General features: G+C 36.3%; 1 protein-coding gene across 1 annotated transcript in view; it reads left to right on the top strand.

The window, feature by feature from the left end:
• Nucleotides 1–2,058: 2,058 nt before the first annotated feature.
• SENP6 (SUMO specific peptidase 6) overlaps nt 2,059–18,077 on the top strand; it is a 45,650-nt gene continuing 29,631 nt past the window's right edge. The window contains exons 1-4 of the mRNA XM_029084212.1: nt 2,059–2,082; nt 9,375–9,478; nt 15,242–15,305; nt 15,948–16,090. Coding sequence (XP_028940045.1) covers nt 2,059–2,082; nt 9,375–9,478; nt 15,242–15,305; nt 15,948–16,090 — 335 coding nt within the window. The remainder of the gene's footprint in view (nt 2,083–9,374; nt 9,479–15,241; nt 15,306–15,947; nt 16,091–18,077) is intronic.

The following is an 18,077-nucleotide window of genomic DNA, read 5'->3' on the forward strand; positions in this document are numbered from 1 at the left end:
ATTTTTCTGAGATGTGCCTTTGTCATTTGAAAAACATTTTCGAGGTTGCTTAGTTGTTGAATGTTTTCTTTTTGTGTGCTTTTTTTGCTGTCCATTTCAGGTGAATTCTAAACAATTGACAACATCAAAGAAGTGTCTTGCTTTTTTCTGTATTAGTTAAGTTTTAGAGTTTCTTCTTCTGTCCTACGTTCACAAGTTATTTTCTTGTAGAAGTCATGGGGCCTTTCTGGACCTTAATTTCTGTACGTTTTTTAGATGGAATAATATCTATCTGACATAATTTTTGAAAGTTTGCAGGATAAATCCAGAAGTGTTAAATAATACAAATTCTCTTCTTTTTTTTTTCCTTCTTCCTTTTCGTGTGTAAGTACAGTGCTTTATTTCAGCCTGATGTATCCAATTATTGCAGCAAACCTGGAAACCTTCTCAAAGTGTTGGTTGCCTAATTTCCAGGTAGTTAGGCTAGGTTATTAATCTTATTCTGTATATAACTGCCTTTCGGCACTTTCTAAAAATAGATTGCTGTTTGTTTAGTGCTGCTATTATTCTCAGTTGCACAAGCTTAGCTTTCTTTATGAAGATGGATCCCCTGGTGCATAACTAAGTCTGAAATCAGAAGTGTGCAAATCAGATGTATAATATCCTGTAAGGTTTCCTGCTGTGTTTTGCTTATCTTAAAAAATTCTTTCAGTGTTCAGAATTTGAGATCATACGTGATTAACATCACATACTGATTTGCCACAGAAATCACATTCTAGAATTCCTGTTTTAAGTGTCACTTTCCTTGAAATGACTTATTAGCCTTATATATGTATTTTCACATTTTGAGAGTAAATTGGTGGTTCAGAAATTGTCCCTAGCTTATCCTAAACCTTTTAGCCTCCAAATTTTCTTATAAAACAGGTAGCTATCTCTACTGTATTTGTCTTTCCTATAAAAACACTGAAACTTTGTTTTCTGTTCTGGATTTTTAGTATCTCTCCAGTCTAGCAATACAGGTCATAGGCAAGTATAGAATTACATACATTCATAATGTTAGAGATTAAAAAATTACTTTTTTGTTTTTCCTTCTTTACTGTTGGATCATGCTTTTGATGTAATTTTTTTTTTTTTTTTGGGAAGTTTGAGTGGGTGGCAGGCTTATGTAGAGAGAGAAGAGAAGGAAAGTGACAGAGGTCCTTTATTTCAGAAGTGTTTGTGATGATGGTGCGTTTGCCTTTGGTGATGCTTTGTACTGGATGGCTGGTCACTGACACTGGTTGGAACCATGTGAGTTGGAACCTCTTGTCCAAACCAAGCCCGGTTAGAGCAGGTTGCTCAGGGCTTTGTTTAGTCTCCATGACCTCACAGGTTAACCTGGTCTACTCTTGGGCACCCTCATGGTAAAAAATAAATTATTTAATTGAATTCTCTTTGTTCCAGCTTGTGTCCATTGCCTCTTGTCCTTTTGCTGTGCATCTCTGTGGAGAGTTTGGCTTTATCTTCTCTGTGCCTTCCCATGAGGTAGTTGAAGACAGCAAAAAGATCTCCCCTCCCCCCTTTTTAAGGCTGAATGAACCCAGCTCTTTTAGCTTCTCCTTATATGTCATGTACTTGATCCCCCTGGCTATCTTGACAGCCCATCACTGAATTTGCTCTAGTGTGTCAGTGTCCTTGTTACACTGCAGAGCCCAGACCTGAATGCAGTACTCTGGTTACAGTTTCATCTGGAGGTGCCATGTGGAGGGGAAGAGTCCCTTCTGACTGCTGGCTAACCTTTTGCTAATATGTCATGTGGTTGGCCTTCCTTGCCTTGGGGGTGCACTGCTGACCCATGTTCAATTTGCTGTCCACTGGGAACCCCAGGTCCCATTGAAGAGCTGCTTCTTAGACAGTCATCCCCCAGCCTGCACTGCTTCATGGGTTTATTTGGGCCCAGGTGTTGAATTTTGCCTTTACTTTTGTTGAATTTGATAAGGTTCTTGTCAGCCCATTCCTCCAGCCTGTCAGGCCCTTCTGAATAGCAGCCCTGGCTTCCAGTGTATCAGCTGCTTACCTCAATTTGGTATCATCTGCAAAATGGCTGAGGGTGGTTGGTCCCAACATCCAGATTATTAACAAAGACATTGAGCAGTTTTGGCTTCAGTACTGATTGCTGAGCGATGCCAGCAGCTGTTTTTGTACTGCTAGTCATCACCCTTTGACCCCAATGGTCCAACTGGTTTTCCCCTCACCTTCTTGTTCATTTATGCAATCCATGTCTCTCTAGTCTGGCTGCAGGGACCTTGTGGGAGACCATGTCAAAGCCCTTGCAGCACCTATTGCTCTCCCCTTACCTACACAGCCAACCATTTCACTGTAGAATACAGCTGGGCTAGTGGGGCACAATTTGCCCTTGGTAAATCCATGCTGGCTGTTCACCTTCTTCTCATCACGTAGCTGGGAATGAATTCCTGAAAGATGTGATCCATAACCTTGTCAGGGCTTGAGGTGAAGCAGACTAGCCTGTAGCTCACCAGATCATCTTTGTTGCCCATCTTGAAGATAGGTATGATGTTTTTCCCGTCATTTGGAACCTTTCTCGTTCCATGACCTTTCAAAGATAATGTATAGTGGCCTAACAGTGACATTGGCAAGGTCCCTCAGCACCATCAGATTCATCCTGTCTGATCATATGGACTTCTACATATACAACTGGCTTAAGTGTTCCTTAATCGTATCTTCCTCAGCAATGGGAGGTGTTGCATTCCTACAGATTGTGCTGGTAGAGTTGGATAACTGGGAAGGTCAGAAGGCAGAGCTTACTAGTGAAATCTGGAGGGGCAAAAAAAATGGATCAAGTTCTTCAGTTTTTCCTGTGTCCTTCCTTTGTCACTAGGTTCCTGTCTCATTGAGCAGCGAGCCTGTGTTTTCCTTGGCATTCCTTTTGCTGCTAGTGTAAATAAAGAAGCTCTCTTGAAGTACTTCTGCATTGCTCTCCGATGCTATCATAAGGGCAGCATCCTTGGGTGACACATCTACATCTCTATTGGGACAATCAATAGAAAAGGTCAAGAATTGCTAGTTGTCCATTGTGTGGTTACCACCTGTCTTACCAGAAAAACCTTCAAAGATATTACAAAGAAAATGTTTAACATACTTCAAAGCTCTATTGTCCTTTTATCCTCCTCTGTTACTCCTTGTTAATACTTAGAAAATGTTAAACACAGTCAGCAAATGTTCAAACTTAAGCAGTTCTGTGTTCCTGAGTCCAACCATTCTACATTATATTCTGCACTGTAAGCAACCCCATGAGTATGAAAGTCCTGAAGAAAAAAAGAAAAAGTCATTTATCAGAATGTGCAGAGGATTTTGCATCTTTAAACTACAGACCTCTTATGAATACTTGCTCTTTGCAAACTTTTTGTCCAGGAATGGATGCTCTGTATTTATCATTGGTTTTCTGTTGACATCGCGTTCTTGAAAGGCTGAGAAATTAAATTGCCTTCATATGTGAAAGAATGTCTGTACTTTGTATCCATTACACTGGTATCATAGAGCTTTACTACTGAACTCCATGATTCTTGCAATATCTCTCTTACTATCAATTTATGGTTACTGCCTATTATTGCAAGTGATTTTTGACAGATTTTTTTTGCATCTACAGCTAATTGGGGAAGAGGAAAGTTAAAGCATCTTTTAAGCAATAGATCTGTACCTATCAATGTAGGTTAGGTTATGGTTCCCTGCAGATTTCTTTGGTATCCTTAGTGCCTAAAACAATCTCAGTTCCTGGATGCCCCTTACCTCTGCTGTGCTGTGACAGTGGTGCTATGATGGTGTGGTTGAACAGAAAAGGGAACTGATAGGGTTGAAAAATAACTTTATCCCTCCCCTGCTGCTCAAGGTATTTTTGCCCGAGTTGGTTTCCTTCCCCAGGATTGCTTTCAGTGAAGAAACAGACACACGCAGGGTGCAGAACAGGAGCCAGAACCCCCAGCTTTTAGGAAGTGTGAGGGGTGTGTAAACCTGTTCACATAGTGCTGCATCAGAATGTGAAAATGCAGCCTCACTGTGGTGATGCGGGTGATGTACTGGAGCTGATGGTATCAAAGCTGCAAGATAAAAATCTATTTTGCATAGAAGCCTGTCTGAAAGAATAATTAAGCAACGGGGAAAGTAAAACAACTAAAAAATATTTCTGTGTCAGATTTTTATGAGTACTTGTATCCTCTTAACAATATATGTGATGACTCTTAATGAACAACAGATTAGAAAGCTCAGGAGCATTCTTTTTAATTTACTTAAATATGAGTCTGGATGAAGGCAGTGATTCTGAGTGCATTTGAATTAATTTGCATTTTTTTGTGTGAATGCTGCTGTATGTGGTAAGTTGATTGCAGTTGTGATGGTTTAAGCATTTGTAAGATGAGGCTTGTATTATTTCTTTCAGACCAGTTTAACTAGGGAAAAAGAATGTAAACTTCAGGTCCTCATGGAAAAACTCCTTGGTCCTGAACCAAACCTTGGGTTGATTTAGGTTTCGTGTTTAGGGTGGTTCTTGGAAACACAGAAAGAGATGGGATCTCAGTAGATGAAAGACTTGTAAAAGCTTCTGTGTGTTGTAATAGAAACATTAAAGTCTCTACTGCTGTATTCTGGGGGTGGTGGGGAGTTCTTCTGGCAATCCAGTGATACATCTGAAAAAGATGCTCTCCCAGAAAGGTTGTCCTTCATGTGGCCAGTAAATGCATCTGGCATTTGTGGCGAGTTGATCATGGCTGGATGCCAGGTGCCCACGAAAGCTGCTCTGTCACTCCCCCTTCTCAGCTGAGGAGGAAATATGACAAAAGCTGGGAGAGAAAAGGTGACAAAAGGCTTGTGGGTTGAGATAAGGACAGGGAGACATCATTTACCAATTACCATCACGGGCAAAACAGACTCAACTTGGGGAAATTAATTTAGTTTATTACCCATCAAATCAGAGTAGGGTAATGAGAAATAAGAAAAAATCTGAAATCTAGTTCATCTTTTTTTTAAATTGGCTTTTTAAAAATTGCATGTAACTGCTCACAGCTATATGTTAGATAGACCTGTTTAAGATGTCCATCTGCTTTCTAGGGCTCAGAATGGCTTATCCCCCTTAGTGAAACAGCACCGAAGGGAGCTTACAGTGAGAGGAAACATGATTTGTCATTGCTAGTGAAATCTGCTCCATCGTGCTGCCTTTCTTGGGCAGAGGCATAGCAATTGACTTCTGTTGGCTCAATATCTTTGGGACAGGTCTGCTTTTTTGAATGTTTTCACCTTCTAAGTATGAATGTGTCTTGCAGATTAAAATGGTTTTGGTAGTATACATAGTAAAAATTGCAACATAGAAGTTCCAGCTATAAAATAGAAACTTTGCCTGTGTGACAGATTACGTGTTATCCCTGTTTAAAAAAAAAAAATCCTGTCTAGAATCAGATCCCAAGTGACCTTTCTGATTAAGTAACTCGGGCTAACATGTTGGAATACTTCCAGAGCTGCATTTTTGGTAGGACCGAGAGTACTACTTGGAGTGGAGGTTGATCCCAAGCTGAGTGAGCAGAGCTGGGATGCTAAGACTATTCTTCCATGGACAACTGAGCTGGTCAGTAGCAGTGGACTGGATTATTGCAGAAATAGGTTGTTGAGATGGTAAACTTTGTAAAATATCTGAAGACTTGTAGAGAATGCAACAGAAGAGCTGGTAGCATTGGTGCACGTGATAGAAATCTTAGCATCTGAGAAGTCTTAGTAGGTGCAGGGCCACAAAAATGGACAGTTGCAATGTCAGAAAAAAATGTGCCAGGAAGATGAGTTAATGCCTGCAAATTCCTTCTTTAGAGAGGGAGTTCTGAGTGGTGGGGATGGATTTTTCTCAAAACGAAAACAGAACCAGTCTTGGAGCACCTAGAGGTGGGGGAGGCTGATACATGTGGCTAAAACTAAAAAAAATAAATAAATTTTAAAAAGTCCTGTACTGAAGTTGGTAAAACTAAGGTAGGATCTGATGTAGAACATCATGTACAAATAGTGTGATTTAAACAGAAAAAGAACCAAAAGAAGCCCCATAGAAAGAAAAGTGTTTGCTTTCTTTGTGTGAAGAAACCTAGAAAAATACTTAAAACAAAATGAGAGAACTGGAAACTGACAGAATTAATTAATTCAAAATTAGGTAGAAGAAAATCATTAGAGGGACATTATGACACATTGAGACTAAAGAGGGGCATTGTTGGAGAATCAGTTGTGTTGATTGAAGAAGTACCTCAAGTTCCATAGAATGTTCAAGTCAGATCAGGCTTAAAAAGCCCCAAAAATTAAATGAAATCCAGGTAGATTCAAGGACTATGTAAAAAATGTGTCATTGGAATTGCATTGCCAGTTACTTGACCAGGATGATGACTCCTGTAACCTCCTAAGAGAAACTCTCCGAGCTGCGGGGATAGCAGACACAGATACTGAGGGAAGTCTTGGTGCAACACTACTTTCCAGTCCTCCTTCTGGAGGAAAACATTGTGCAGGAAAAGAAGTGGCAATGTGCTTGGGCAGCTCCCTTCCATGTGAAATTGGGGCTCTGGGATGTGCTTGTCCTGCAACATACAGTGGGTGTTGTTGGAGAATCTTGCAGTGCGTTCATGAAGTGCGTAGTGCCCGGCGATAATGCTGAATTTCTAAACCTGAAGGAAATCCGTCTGATACAGAAATGCTTAATTCAAAAAAAGGACTACAGAAAATGTTAAGAAACTCTTTGAAAAGAAACTAAAAGATGCAGCCATAGTGTAAAATACTTGCAGACAGCTTGGGAGTTATTTAAAGAAGCTGTATTGGAGGCTTACAGGACTTGTGTGCTGCTTATTTAAATAGACTTTAAAAGGCCCCCGAAAACGGTGGCATGGCTAAACAGCAGGGTGAGAGGAGATGTCTTAAATAAAACATAATCCTTCTTGAATCTGAACTTTTGTCTGAATTATTAAACCTGTAATTCTAATGAGGCAGGCAAAAAAAAAGTAAAATTTGTGAATAACTCCCAACCGGCATAAAAACTATTAAATATTTCTTCAAAGTTAGCAGAAAAGTTTCTAGAGTATCTGTAGGGTCAGTAGACATCTGAATTGTAAAACGTGGCTTTGGAGAATTGCTTGCACCCACTTTGACAACACTTACAGAGGTCTTTATGCCAGAACATTTCTTCAGAAGGAATGTGATAGAGGATATGACTCAAAACAAAACATCAGTGGAAGAAATTGCAGTACCTTAAACAGTGAACAAAGCAGCAGGATCCTACGGCATTCATGCAAGTGTTGTAAGGGAATAAAGGAGGTAATGACTGTAGCGTGTTACAGTTAGCCTTGTCTTTCTGCTACAGGTAAAGAAGGGGAGCTAGTATGATACTAGCTTTTTAAAAAGGCAGTGGAGGTGTTTGAGGAACTTTAAGTAGATGAGCTTCCTGACCATACAACCCAAATGCATAGATATGATAATGAAGACCAGAATAAATTTCAACGTTTCCTCTGTAAAGTACTTTACCAAAGGCTTTTGGAGAGGCTAAGTTGCCTCTGGATAAAATGGAAAGCTTTGTAAGGAACAATTGTCAGCAGATGGAAGGAGAGGGCAGAAATAGTTCATTTGTTAATAGAAGGAGTAACCCATTGAATTCTGCAAGGTTCTGTGTTAACATTGGTGCACAGATATAAGGAAAAGGATTTAATAGTGAGGTGACAGAAGTTTGTAGATGTTGCAAACTGTGCTTGGGTTAGTATAATGGCTAGCTATTTAAAGAAAATTGCAGATGCTCAGGTTTTGGGTTATGTGGGTTGAAATCATATATGAAATTCAATGGAGGTAAATGCTGAGTAAGTGAATGAGAAGTAGGAAAGAGAATTGTTGTCGACAGTGATTGTCTCTGAACTAGTTCTAACCAACCATAAGTGAAAGGTGGAATTATCTGTTACATAAAGATCAATGCAGTTCTCCATAGCAGTGAAAAACAGCAAGACTTACTAGGAAAGGAATAAATAACAAAACATAAACATCATACTGCTTGTGTAGAAATTCATGGCATATGCATTTTGAATATTCCTCGTAGCGTTGGTATACTCTCCTCATCTCAAAAAAGGTGCAGTAGACTAAAGAGGTTCAGAGAGAAGCACTGAGAGTGATTTAAGGAAAAATAAAAAAGACTCGGCTTTTTTTCTTCTTCTGCCTGGGAAAAGAATGACTCTGAAAAAACAGAACAGTGATCTGTGCAATCATGAGTGAATAGTGAAGGTTTACTTATTACTCTCTTCCAAAGTACAAGAACTGAAGGAGCGAGCAGAGTACTATGTAGGAGCAAAAAATACCACATTGAATCAGGACAAACAAAAGGAGATACTTACTCATATAATGTATAATTAAGCTGAGGTACTATATGCTGCAAGATGCTGTTATGCAGTAAGTACCTCTGTGTGCACTGTTATATTTTGCTCTAGACATCTGCTATTGGTTTTGATTTTTTAAAAATTTATTTTCTGTCAAGACAGAAAACTCTGTAGAGTTAAAGTCATTATTTCTAAATGTATTTCCAACTACGTAAAGAAAAACATAGTAAGAAAAGACGTATTTAAATTATACCAAAATCAAAGCTGCTGCATAGGTTGTCACGTAGAAGTTGTGTGAGACAGCTCTTAGTTGCAATACTTAGGGCCCAGGGTGAAGAGTGCCTTGCCTTAATGAGTTCTGTCTCCAGGCTCTGGACCTCCTTCACTGAAGAATACCCCAATGCCATCATACTGTATGAAAATCACCTTACTGTTGGATGTTGAAGTAGATAAATCTGAAATTTGATGTAGTGTGACTGTTCTCAGGAAGTTCAGGTTTTTACTTAGCTGATGCTAACACTGAAATTTCAATTAGCATCAAATATTAATTCAGGTCAGTGTCAGATGTTGAATTAAAAAAAAAATGTGTATTATGTTGAAATTGTACTTGGGGCAGTTCAGAACTGTTGCTTTTATATGGAAAAATGAAATATGTGCTTGGGTACTAGGCATTTAAATAATAAATTTTAGGACCCTTTCTGCGTGTGGCACGTAGTTCATATCAGAGAAGGAACCCTTAAGTTTACAGGTGTCAGTAAAACAGTTGAAATCCTTGTAAACACACCTCACGTCATCATTTTTAATAGCTTGCTAACTTGTTGCATTAGTAATCAAGATGTTGACAGATACTCACCTGTATTTATTTAGAAAACTGTGTCACCACTGCATTGATGAACTTATTTTGTCAAATGATAGTTAAACATTGACATTAACAAACCAAATACTTGGGGAAAATATATACATCTGATTTACTCCTCTAGTTTGTGTTGACTAATAAACTCAGCTTGAAACCAAGACTTATCTTAACTTGTTCTCATTTCAGCTTTGGATAGATCACAGTCCAAGAGAGATGGAGGTTTTAAAAATAATTGGAGCTTTGATCATGCAGAAGAAAGTGAAGGAGATGCAGAGAAAGAGTAAGGATGCTTTTATCTAGGCTATTGAAAGTATAAGTGTCTATTTATAAATAAATACTTTTTTGTAATTTATTAATAAGAAACTATATAATATCTTAAAATTTTAAGTGATTAAGTAATTACTAAGTAATAAGTAATAACTAAGTAATAAGTGATTATTTTAAATAGTATTGTCATATAAAAACGCATTTTAATGTAAATTTAATTGTGACCATAGTGCTTACAACATGAGGCACAGCATGTTTCTGAAGTGTTGCAGTTGTGATCTAGAACTACTGTGTAAGTCTAAGGGCTACAGACAAGAAATATATTAACATGGGAAGTAAGGAAATGGAAAGGTGGGGTATCCGATCAGCTTCAGCTTTCCCTTTTAGTGATGACACTACTTAGCACTTCACAGTTATGATTAAGGTACTTCAGTAGCTGTAGGCCTACGTCAAGCTAAACTGAGCTTAAAAGACCTTAGCCTTTTCTCCCTCGTGCTTATCTCACTGAGTAAAGTCAAGGCTGTTTTTGTTCCCTGGTCATTTATTTCTTTAATTAGTATGTTTGGATTTTGACTCAAACTTACACCCTGTGAGTGTAGTTTGGTTACATACTTTGTCCTTGTGACATTCTATTGTTATTAATATGTTTTCTTGATATTAATGTATTTATTTCCAAAAAGACTAATGAATTGTTTAAAGAACAACAAGTTTCATGCATGAAGAATGCATATTAGGTTTATTGTTAGGTATTTGGAGAGCAGGACCTGCAAGTTTAAAAAGGATGCTATGGTTCTCTAAGAAGGAGAAACTGAATCCTGTGGTTAAGTGCAAAAATAATTCTTACATTAATTTACATCTTGACCTCTCTAATAGTCTAAATGAGACCACCATGGAGTTACACTTTTATTAGGCAGTATTGCTAAATATTGTGTATTGGAAGGGAGATGGGGAAGTAGACACATAAACACTTAAGTCTGTAGCAGTAATCTTAGAAAAACACTGAGAAATGTGATGTTTTAGTCTTTAAAAAATGAGTTCAGGAGTTCTTCAAAGTGTGAGGTAAACTTTTCTCAAAACAGGACTGCATCAGAAGTTAAAAGCACTTTTTAAAACGTTCTCAAACTTCAGGACATTTTAGTTTTATAAGATTAAGCATGTTTTAGCACTTTTGCATCCATTTCTGGTGCATAGTAATATGATTTAAGTATAGTGGCAGTACATACAATACAGTTAGTACTTGTGTTTTGCTTATCTTTGAAATAAAAGTAATTCACATTTGTAAGCATAGCAGCTTTTTTCTCCTAGTAATTTACTGCAGTTTTTTATCTGTCTCCAGCTGATGTTAAGAGCACAGAATGAGATAAGGATAGTGTAGTGATATTAAAAAGAAAAAAAGTTTATAGAACTGTTTATGGAACATCTAGTTTATATAATTTTATATGATATTAGGATGGTATTTCTGAGTGATTTTTCATTCCTTTCGAATATTCTGTATGATAAACAATTTTCATATAACCAGTATTGAAATTTCAATACCTGCTCGCATCAATAATTAATTTTTATACCTGTGAATTATGCAGAATCTTGTCTGGAAATATTAGATAAAAGAGTAGTTGAAAATTCCGGTGGAGATCTGGAGATCTTGCCTTTTTTGCTTACCCATCCTCTGATACCATTTCAGGCAACTTAACTGCCTCCAGACAGCTATATGTTTTCAGCTGCTCACATATTTAATTTCGGTAATACCTGTTTGATTTTTTTTTTTGGTCTTCATGTCTTTGAGCATTTTGAAATAATTTGTGTATTTTGCTTTTCTAATACATTTTTTCTTTGTATTACAAAATAGTGACAGAAAGGAATCTTTAGAAAACAAATGATTTGACAGTAAATTGCTCTTTCCTTCTAAATTCCCTTTGCCCTCAGCCAAACATTTCAAAGATTAGCAGCTTTAGTTAATAGAATTGTTTCAGCATAAAGCTTTGTGTCCCACCAATATTTTGAGTATACCATGCAGTAAGTGTGTATTCTGTTGATTTTAAGAAAAATGTCATTCTTATTTGCTGTGGTATGTGGATATTTACTAGCAGTGCATGTAACTTACTGCATTTCTGTGTGGAGAAAACTGTAAATCTGATGCATCTTATGCATGTTGCTGAGGCACTTGCATTTTAGCATCTGACCTTATCACAGCTTTTTACCCCCTTAATGGCAGACACACAGTAAGTTTGTTTTGAACTGGCCCAAGAATAACATTCCAGCACTTAAAGGATTGGCTGTATTCTTGTGTTACCATATGAGATCTGTGCTAATGTTGCTGCTCAGTACTGGATGTCTGCTTGGATTATCTTTCCTCAGAGAGACGAACACAAAATACGTGGCTATTGACCTCCTACCAGAGCAATTTTTGGAATAGGTAGATTATTTTAAAATAAGTGTGTCTTTTAACCTATTTGGGGAATTAGATGGGCTATGTCATAATGGTAAGGTGTCAAGTAATGAACACAAAAAGAGTAAAAAACTTCTGTAAACTGAGAAGATTTGTAAAAATTAATGATCATTAGTGATCACACTATATATATTTTAAAATGCTGCTAGGATTGATACTTGGCATGGAACCAGAGTTACGGAAATTCCAAATGGTAATTGGCACGTATCTTATGCCAAAGTAAATGCCTGCAAATAATCTTCTGTCCATTTGAAAGAATAAAAGTAATATTTTTGATGATTTACAAAATTTGATCTACTTAAGATAGCAATCAAGATGATAGCAAGCAGCTTGAGGCTTTTCTTGCTTTGTACTTGGACATCACACAGGAGAGGAACATGTAGAGTAATAGGGGAAAAAAACCCCCCCAGTTGGTCAGTTGAATACATGGAAAGCTGTGTAGACCATCACAGAATAAATTATGGAAATGATGTGTATCTTATGTAGCAGAAGACATGAAAGAATGTAAGTCTTATGCAAATAAAGTATTGTATTAATTAAATTGATTTCTGAAATTAACGTATTATAAGATGCTTTCTAGTTTTACAGATGATTGTTCTTGAAGTGTCCTGGATAATTTATATTTACTTTCTTTTTAATATCTGAGTAAATATTTTTGAAAGGTGTCTCAATATGCTCCACAGTGCTTTTGTAAACTGATGGACCTAGTTTTCTCTTGACTGTCATTCTGGGTTTTTTGTTGGTTTGTTTTTGGAGGTTTTTTCCCCAGTAGTCCAGAGTTGGGCCTTCCACTGAGGTTTGTTCAATAATAGCCTTATTAAAAAACTGAATACGAATACGTGGGTCTGATTATTTGCACTATGGTATCCTTCCTTCCTTAACTAACATTTTCTTTCAAAAACATTTTGCATTTTTTGCTTTCATTTTGGGGATAAACTGCTTGTTCCCTTTTATTCCTGACTGTGAAAGGAATTATACTTTTTTTTAAAATGCCTGTTTAGCTTTTTTTCAATACTTTTTTCCTTTTTATTCCTTCCTTACCCCCCCATGTTCATATAGATGTTTTATGCTTTTTTTTTGTGACCCTGTTAGTAAGACACTATAACATTTAAATTGGTAAAAACCTTTTTATTCAGAGCCTCAGTTCTTAATTTCTAGCAGTTTTACTTAAGGTTATTTAACAGGATAGCATTGTGCATGAGTTGAATAATATCACTGCTTCTCTTGTGCATCTGATATCAGGGCTTTTTTTAATGTGCTGCCTACCACCATGTAATTTAAAATAAAGAATGTACACAGTTCACTGCGAGGGGAAATATGTCAGCCTCCTGTTTTTATATATAAGAGTTTCAGGAAGAAGTTCCAATTACGTTTGAAACATGACTGGATCAGTGGGTGGTTGGTAGAAATACGTTTGCAGCTCACTGGAGGGTAACCTCAGTGACAAACAGAGGTTTAAAATTTGGGTTGCTTGTAGACAGTAGTAAAAACATGGTCTATTAAACTGAAGTATCTAACTAGCTATTGCACAGTTATTAATGTTTTAAAACATTAAATAAATGGTAAGTGATTAGATTTAAGTAAACAGATTTTTTTTTTTTCTCATTCAAGCCTACATTTGAATGTGTAATTATGAACTTCCCTTTGGAAGGAGCTCTGTTTACCTAAATTACTTGCTTCTATTTTTATTTTTTTTTTTTTAATTTTAGTAAAGACTTCATTTTTATTTGTTATAAAATTTTAATTAAAGTATTGAAAAGTTAGAAATTATTGTTCTAATGTGAAAATACCTCTCTCTAGTTCCTCAGTTAAAAGAGACAAAGTGTAGAGGCATAGCCTCTTCCCAGTCAGACCTCTGAAGTTTCATTTTAGTAGTGTTAAAAAATGTTACTATGTGGGAATGTGGTATAGGTGGGGGTTTTGTTGTTTTGTTTTGTTTTTTCCTGTCTGTATAAATTACATCTTTTAAACAGGCAACTGTAAGCATGTGATACCTGAGCAAATAGACATTACTCAGACGCCATGTATTCTGCTCTCTGAAAAATCAACCTTTCTGGTACCGATGGATATACTTTGCATTCCTTAAAATCTAAAAATATTGGTTCTTTCAGAGCTTCCAATTCCCACATATTTTTCTTGTTATGTCATCTTAGTTACATAAGAATTGTTCAGTTTGATTTAAAGGTTTTTCAGTGTTTTGTTCATTTGTAGTCTGTTACCTTGGCTTCTCTCTCACCCACCCAAACATCCAGTGGAGGGGAAAGTAAGGAGTAGTTACTTGATATATAAAGAGCTGAAGTCGTTGCTGTAGTACATCACAGTCAACACGTCATACCAGGAGCTAAGAAATGTTTCCTCCTTCACCTCCATCATTGTTTCTCTTCTGTAGCTCTTCCTTGGGACTCCTGGCATAACTGCTTGTGTTCTTAAGTAATTTCTGCCTGAATGATCTTAATCAAAACCCCCAAAACCATTAGGGACTTACAAGTTGTCTAAAGATTGTATTATGTTGTTGCAGCCAAGAGAGGAGTAACCTTATCAGGTACTAGTGAGAGGGGATTATCTGCAGGTTGCATCTCCTGGAAGCAAGAATGTATTAGCCTAATCTAGCTGCTTTCAGTATAAAATGTATGATTAGGGTTTTAATTTAAATACTTCAGATTATTTGAAGATGATTGCCTATTAATGAGGAGTAAGTTTTCAGAGTATTGTGGGATGGTTTTCTTTTTTTGTGTCTTCCTCATTATAATTGTTGAAGATTACAGACACACTGCTAAAGAAACACATTTTAGTGAGCAGTTGAGCCAAATTGAATACGCTACTTTTAGGAAGATTTCGTCATTAATTGCAGTGGGATAAAATACAGTTATACATGGGTTCTTCTAAAGAACGGTTAAGTTTGCAGTTTTAAACTACATATTGAAGATTGATATGCATGAACAAACTACGTTTTATAGGTTAATTTAGTATGTAGCTCACTTTATGCATAGGGTTATATAGAATCTTTTATGTTGTCAGTAACTTTGCCATAACAATATTGAAGTTTCAGTTGTATTCTCTGTTGTGAATTAATAACATCCTTTTCATTTTGTTTTTTTGTGAAATAATTTGAAGTACACTTTATGTTCAGGTTCACTAAATATATCTGGATCACTACGTTGTCTAGTTTATATTCCTGTAGTTTTGGGCATAAATATACAAAGTTTATGTGATATATTTAAATTTAAAGAGGGAAGAAAAAAACCCCATCCGTTTATGTGTTTAAAAATGTTTTGCTGGTGCTCTGTTTCATTACAATGTATCTACTTTTCTCTTCCCGCACCTATCTAGTGAGGCAAATCTGCTCAGCATAGATGACAGTGATGGGCCTTTCAGTCCCTATGAAGAAAGAAAGGTAAGTACTCTGTTTATCTCATGGTCAAAATGTATCTCTAAAGCTTGCTAGGTTCTTAAACAATGTTGCATAGTCATCTGTGCAGGATTACAAAATGAAAATTGTGTTTTGGTTTATATGCTGGAGCTGTTTATCTGTCTACCCTTAGTATTTTTTTTCCTCTGACTCTTGTAGGTCTTGTTGGTTTATATAGTATTCTGAAAATATGAGCATGAATAACTGTTTTTAAGTTTAGACAATTATCATTAATAGGATTATATTTTTAATTAAAAATATTAATCATTATATCCCATGACTGTTTACTGTTAGATTCCCAATTTTGTATGCATTTGTGTATGTATATGTGTGTGTGTGTATATATATAAAAGGAGAAGAAACATAGGCAAAAGCCATGCTTCTTTTGTTTTTTGATTTGCACAGAAATAGTGCACTTCTGCAAGATGCTTCATAATACTTTGAAAATATTAATATTTTGTTTAGTAAGAAATCATCGTGAGTGTGTAGACGTATATTTTACAGGAAATTTGGTACAAAAGCGGTCTGAAAATGAAGCCAAAGTAATATTTATTAAGTATTTTGTAATGTATTTTCTTTTAAACTTTTATACCAGTATTTTAATATATGTGAATTCTCACGTTACAGTCACTTCGTTGTCGGCCTGGAGCTGTCGGCACCAGTGGTGATTCCATAAAAACTTATGCAAGGCGAGGCAAAGCTGGAAGCTTGAGATTTTTAAAAGGGAACGCAATTGGCCTCAACATGATGGGAAATAGCAAGAAACTGAGGTACTGCATTTAGTTTTATGCACACTTACCTACTTGATCATTGATATAAATGGATGCTAAATGAACAGAATTAGATTGATAAGTTCTTTTCTCTTGCAGAATGTTAAATAGCACAGTAGTAAAATAGCAGAAGATTATTAGAGCATTCACTGGCATACTTGTCAGCGCCTTACCAATGTTGTCTGCATGTGCTATTGTTTACTCCATACAGTGTTAGCAAGTAGAAGAATATTTCTAACATCCCTATCAAGAATTTCATGTTTCAGTGGCTGTGAATTGCCAAGGTTAACTGAGGATGCATTGTCTGTTTTCGCTACTGCAAAATACCATTTGATTTAGGAGTCACAAAATATTCCTTTAAAGGATTCAGCAAATATCCATTTTCCTACATGATCACTTGAGATTGTTACTTGCATTTAGATCTGACAGGAACAATATTTAAGCATTCAGTGCTGTACTTGTTTGTTACTGCTGTCCCTAGATTGTAACAGACTCATCTCTTTAGTATATAATAAAAAATGATGTGTTCAGGTAACTTTGTCTGGGAGTGTTTCATATTGCTAAAACGCACTCAATTTGGTTACCTCTGCAGGCAGGAAAAATTCATAAGATAGCTAGTTATAGTTGGGCTAGTCATCAAATACCTAATCCATGTGTAGCTCTATGAGGGATGCCCTTGTCTTCATTCTTCCATGCTGATCCAGAGAGCATTGTTGATTAGTGGGACCACTTGAGAAAATAAATCCGTGAATCCTCTCCTGCTGTTCTGACCTTTGAGCCTGATGTACAGGAAACAAATCCAGAATTTCCAGTCTGGACCGATGGTCCATCAGTTTGATAGAGAAGAACAAATACAAGAACTGTATTTGTACTTTAGTCAAAATAAGGACTCTTCTTGCCTTTATGTTGTCATTGTAACCTGTTCTCAAATATTAATCTGTTGTGTTGAATTTCAAAACTTAGATGACTGTTCACCCGCTACTGTAACCAAATGTGATACACACCTCACTAATTTACTTTTTCTATACCTTTTGGATGGTCTTAAATTCATGCATGCTCTTAAATTTAAAAACAAAACAAAACCGCCCAAAAAAACCCAACCCCAAAACAAAACTAACCCCTGCAGATCCCAAGATCTTTTCTGAGGCCAGTTGTGAACATTTTCTTGGTAAGGATTCTCCTGTAAGGACCACATAAACAATAGTTTAGCTTACTAGGTGAATTAAAGATATTCTTATCCTGCATTCTTTTTTTAGTGGCTTAGTTTTGATAAAGAACAGTGAAACCTTCACTGATTAGTAAAATTCTGCACTTGTAGTAGTTCAAGTTATTATAACCAACATGGCATTGTATAGGGGATTGTTTGGGTATATGTAATGTGTATTTGGAACAGTAGCTACAGGAGAGTATGTATTATATACTAGGTTATTTTGAATAAGCTTCATTGTCTGTCTCTGATATTTTATTTACATTTTATTAAGTTTTCAATCATGAACTTGTCTGAAGAGTCATGATTTCTAGTTAAATGTTATATTAATGAAGACAAAAAAAAAAAGAGGCATGTTGACTTATATAAAAGTATTAATGTCTCCCATCCCATCTCAGTTTAAAAATTCACCTCTACCCATAGAGTTTTGTTGTATAGGGCTTGTTCATACAAGCCTAAACCAAAACCACTGCCTTTCCAGAGTCCAGTGAAACATAAAACTAAACACTGCATTCTCTCTACGGATGTTTCAGACCTGATCAGATCAGATTCACAGATCTGTGGTTTCTAAGATATATATTGTTAATAAATATATTGTGTATACATATATATAAAGCTTTATATATATAAATAAACTCTCTCTATATAACTTTCTGACTATTGCATTGCCATAGTTTTAGTGTTTTGTGTTAATTTTCTTGAAAATGCACTGAAACTTGCAAACCCAGATTTCAGTTTGGATATGCCTATTTTGCAACTTGCTAGAACTTTATGTTTACA

This window comes from Antrostomus carolinensis, unplaced genomic scaffold, assembly GCF_000700745.2.
Source record: "Antrostomus carolinensis isolate BGI_N321 unplaced genomic scaffold, ASM70074v2 scaffold17420, whole genome shotgun sequence".
Classification (NCBI taxonomy): domain Eukaryota; kingdom Metazoa; phylum Chordata; class Aves; order Caprimulgiformes; family Caprimulgidae; genus Antrostomus; species Antrostomus carolinensis.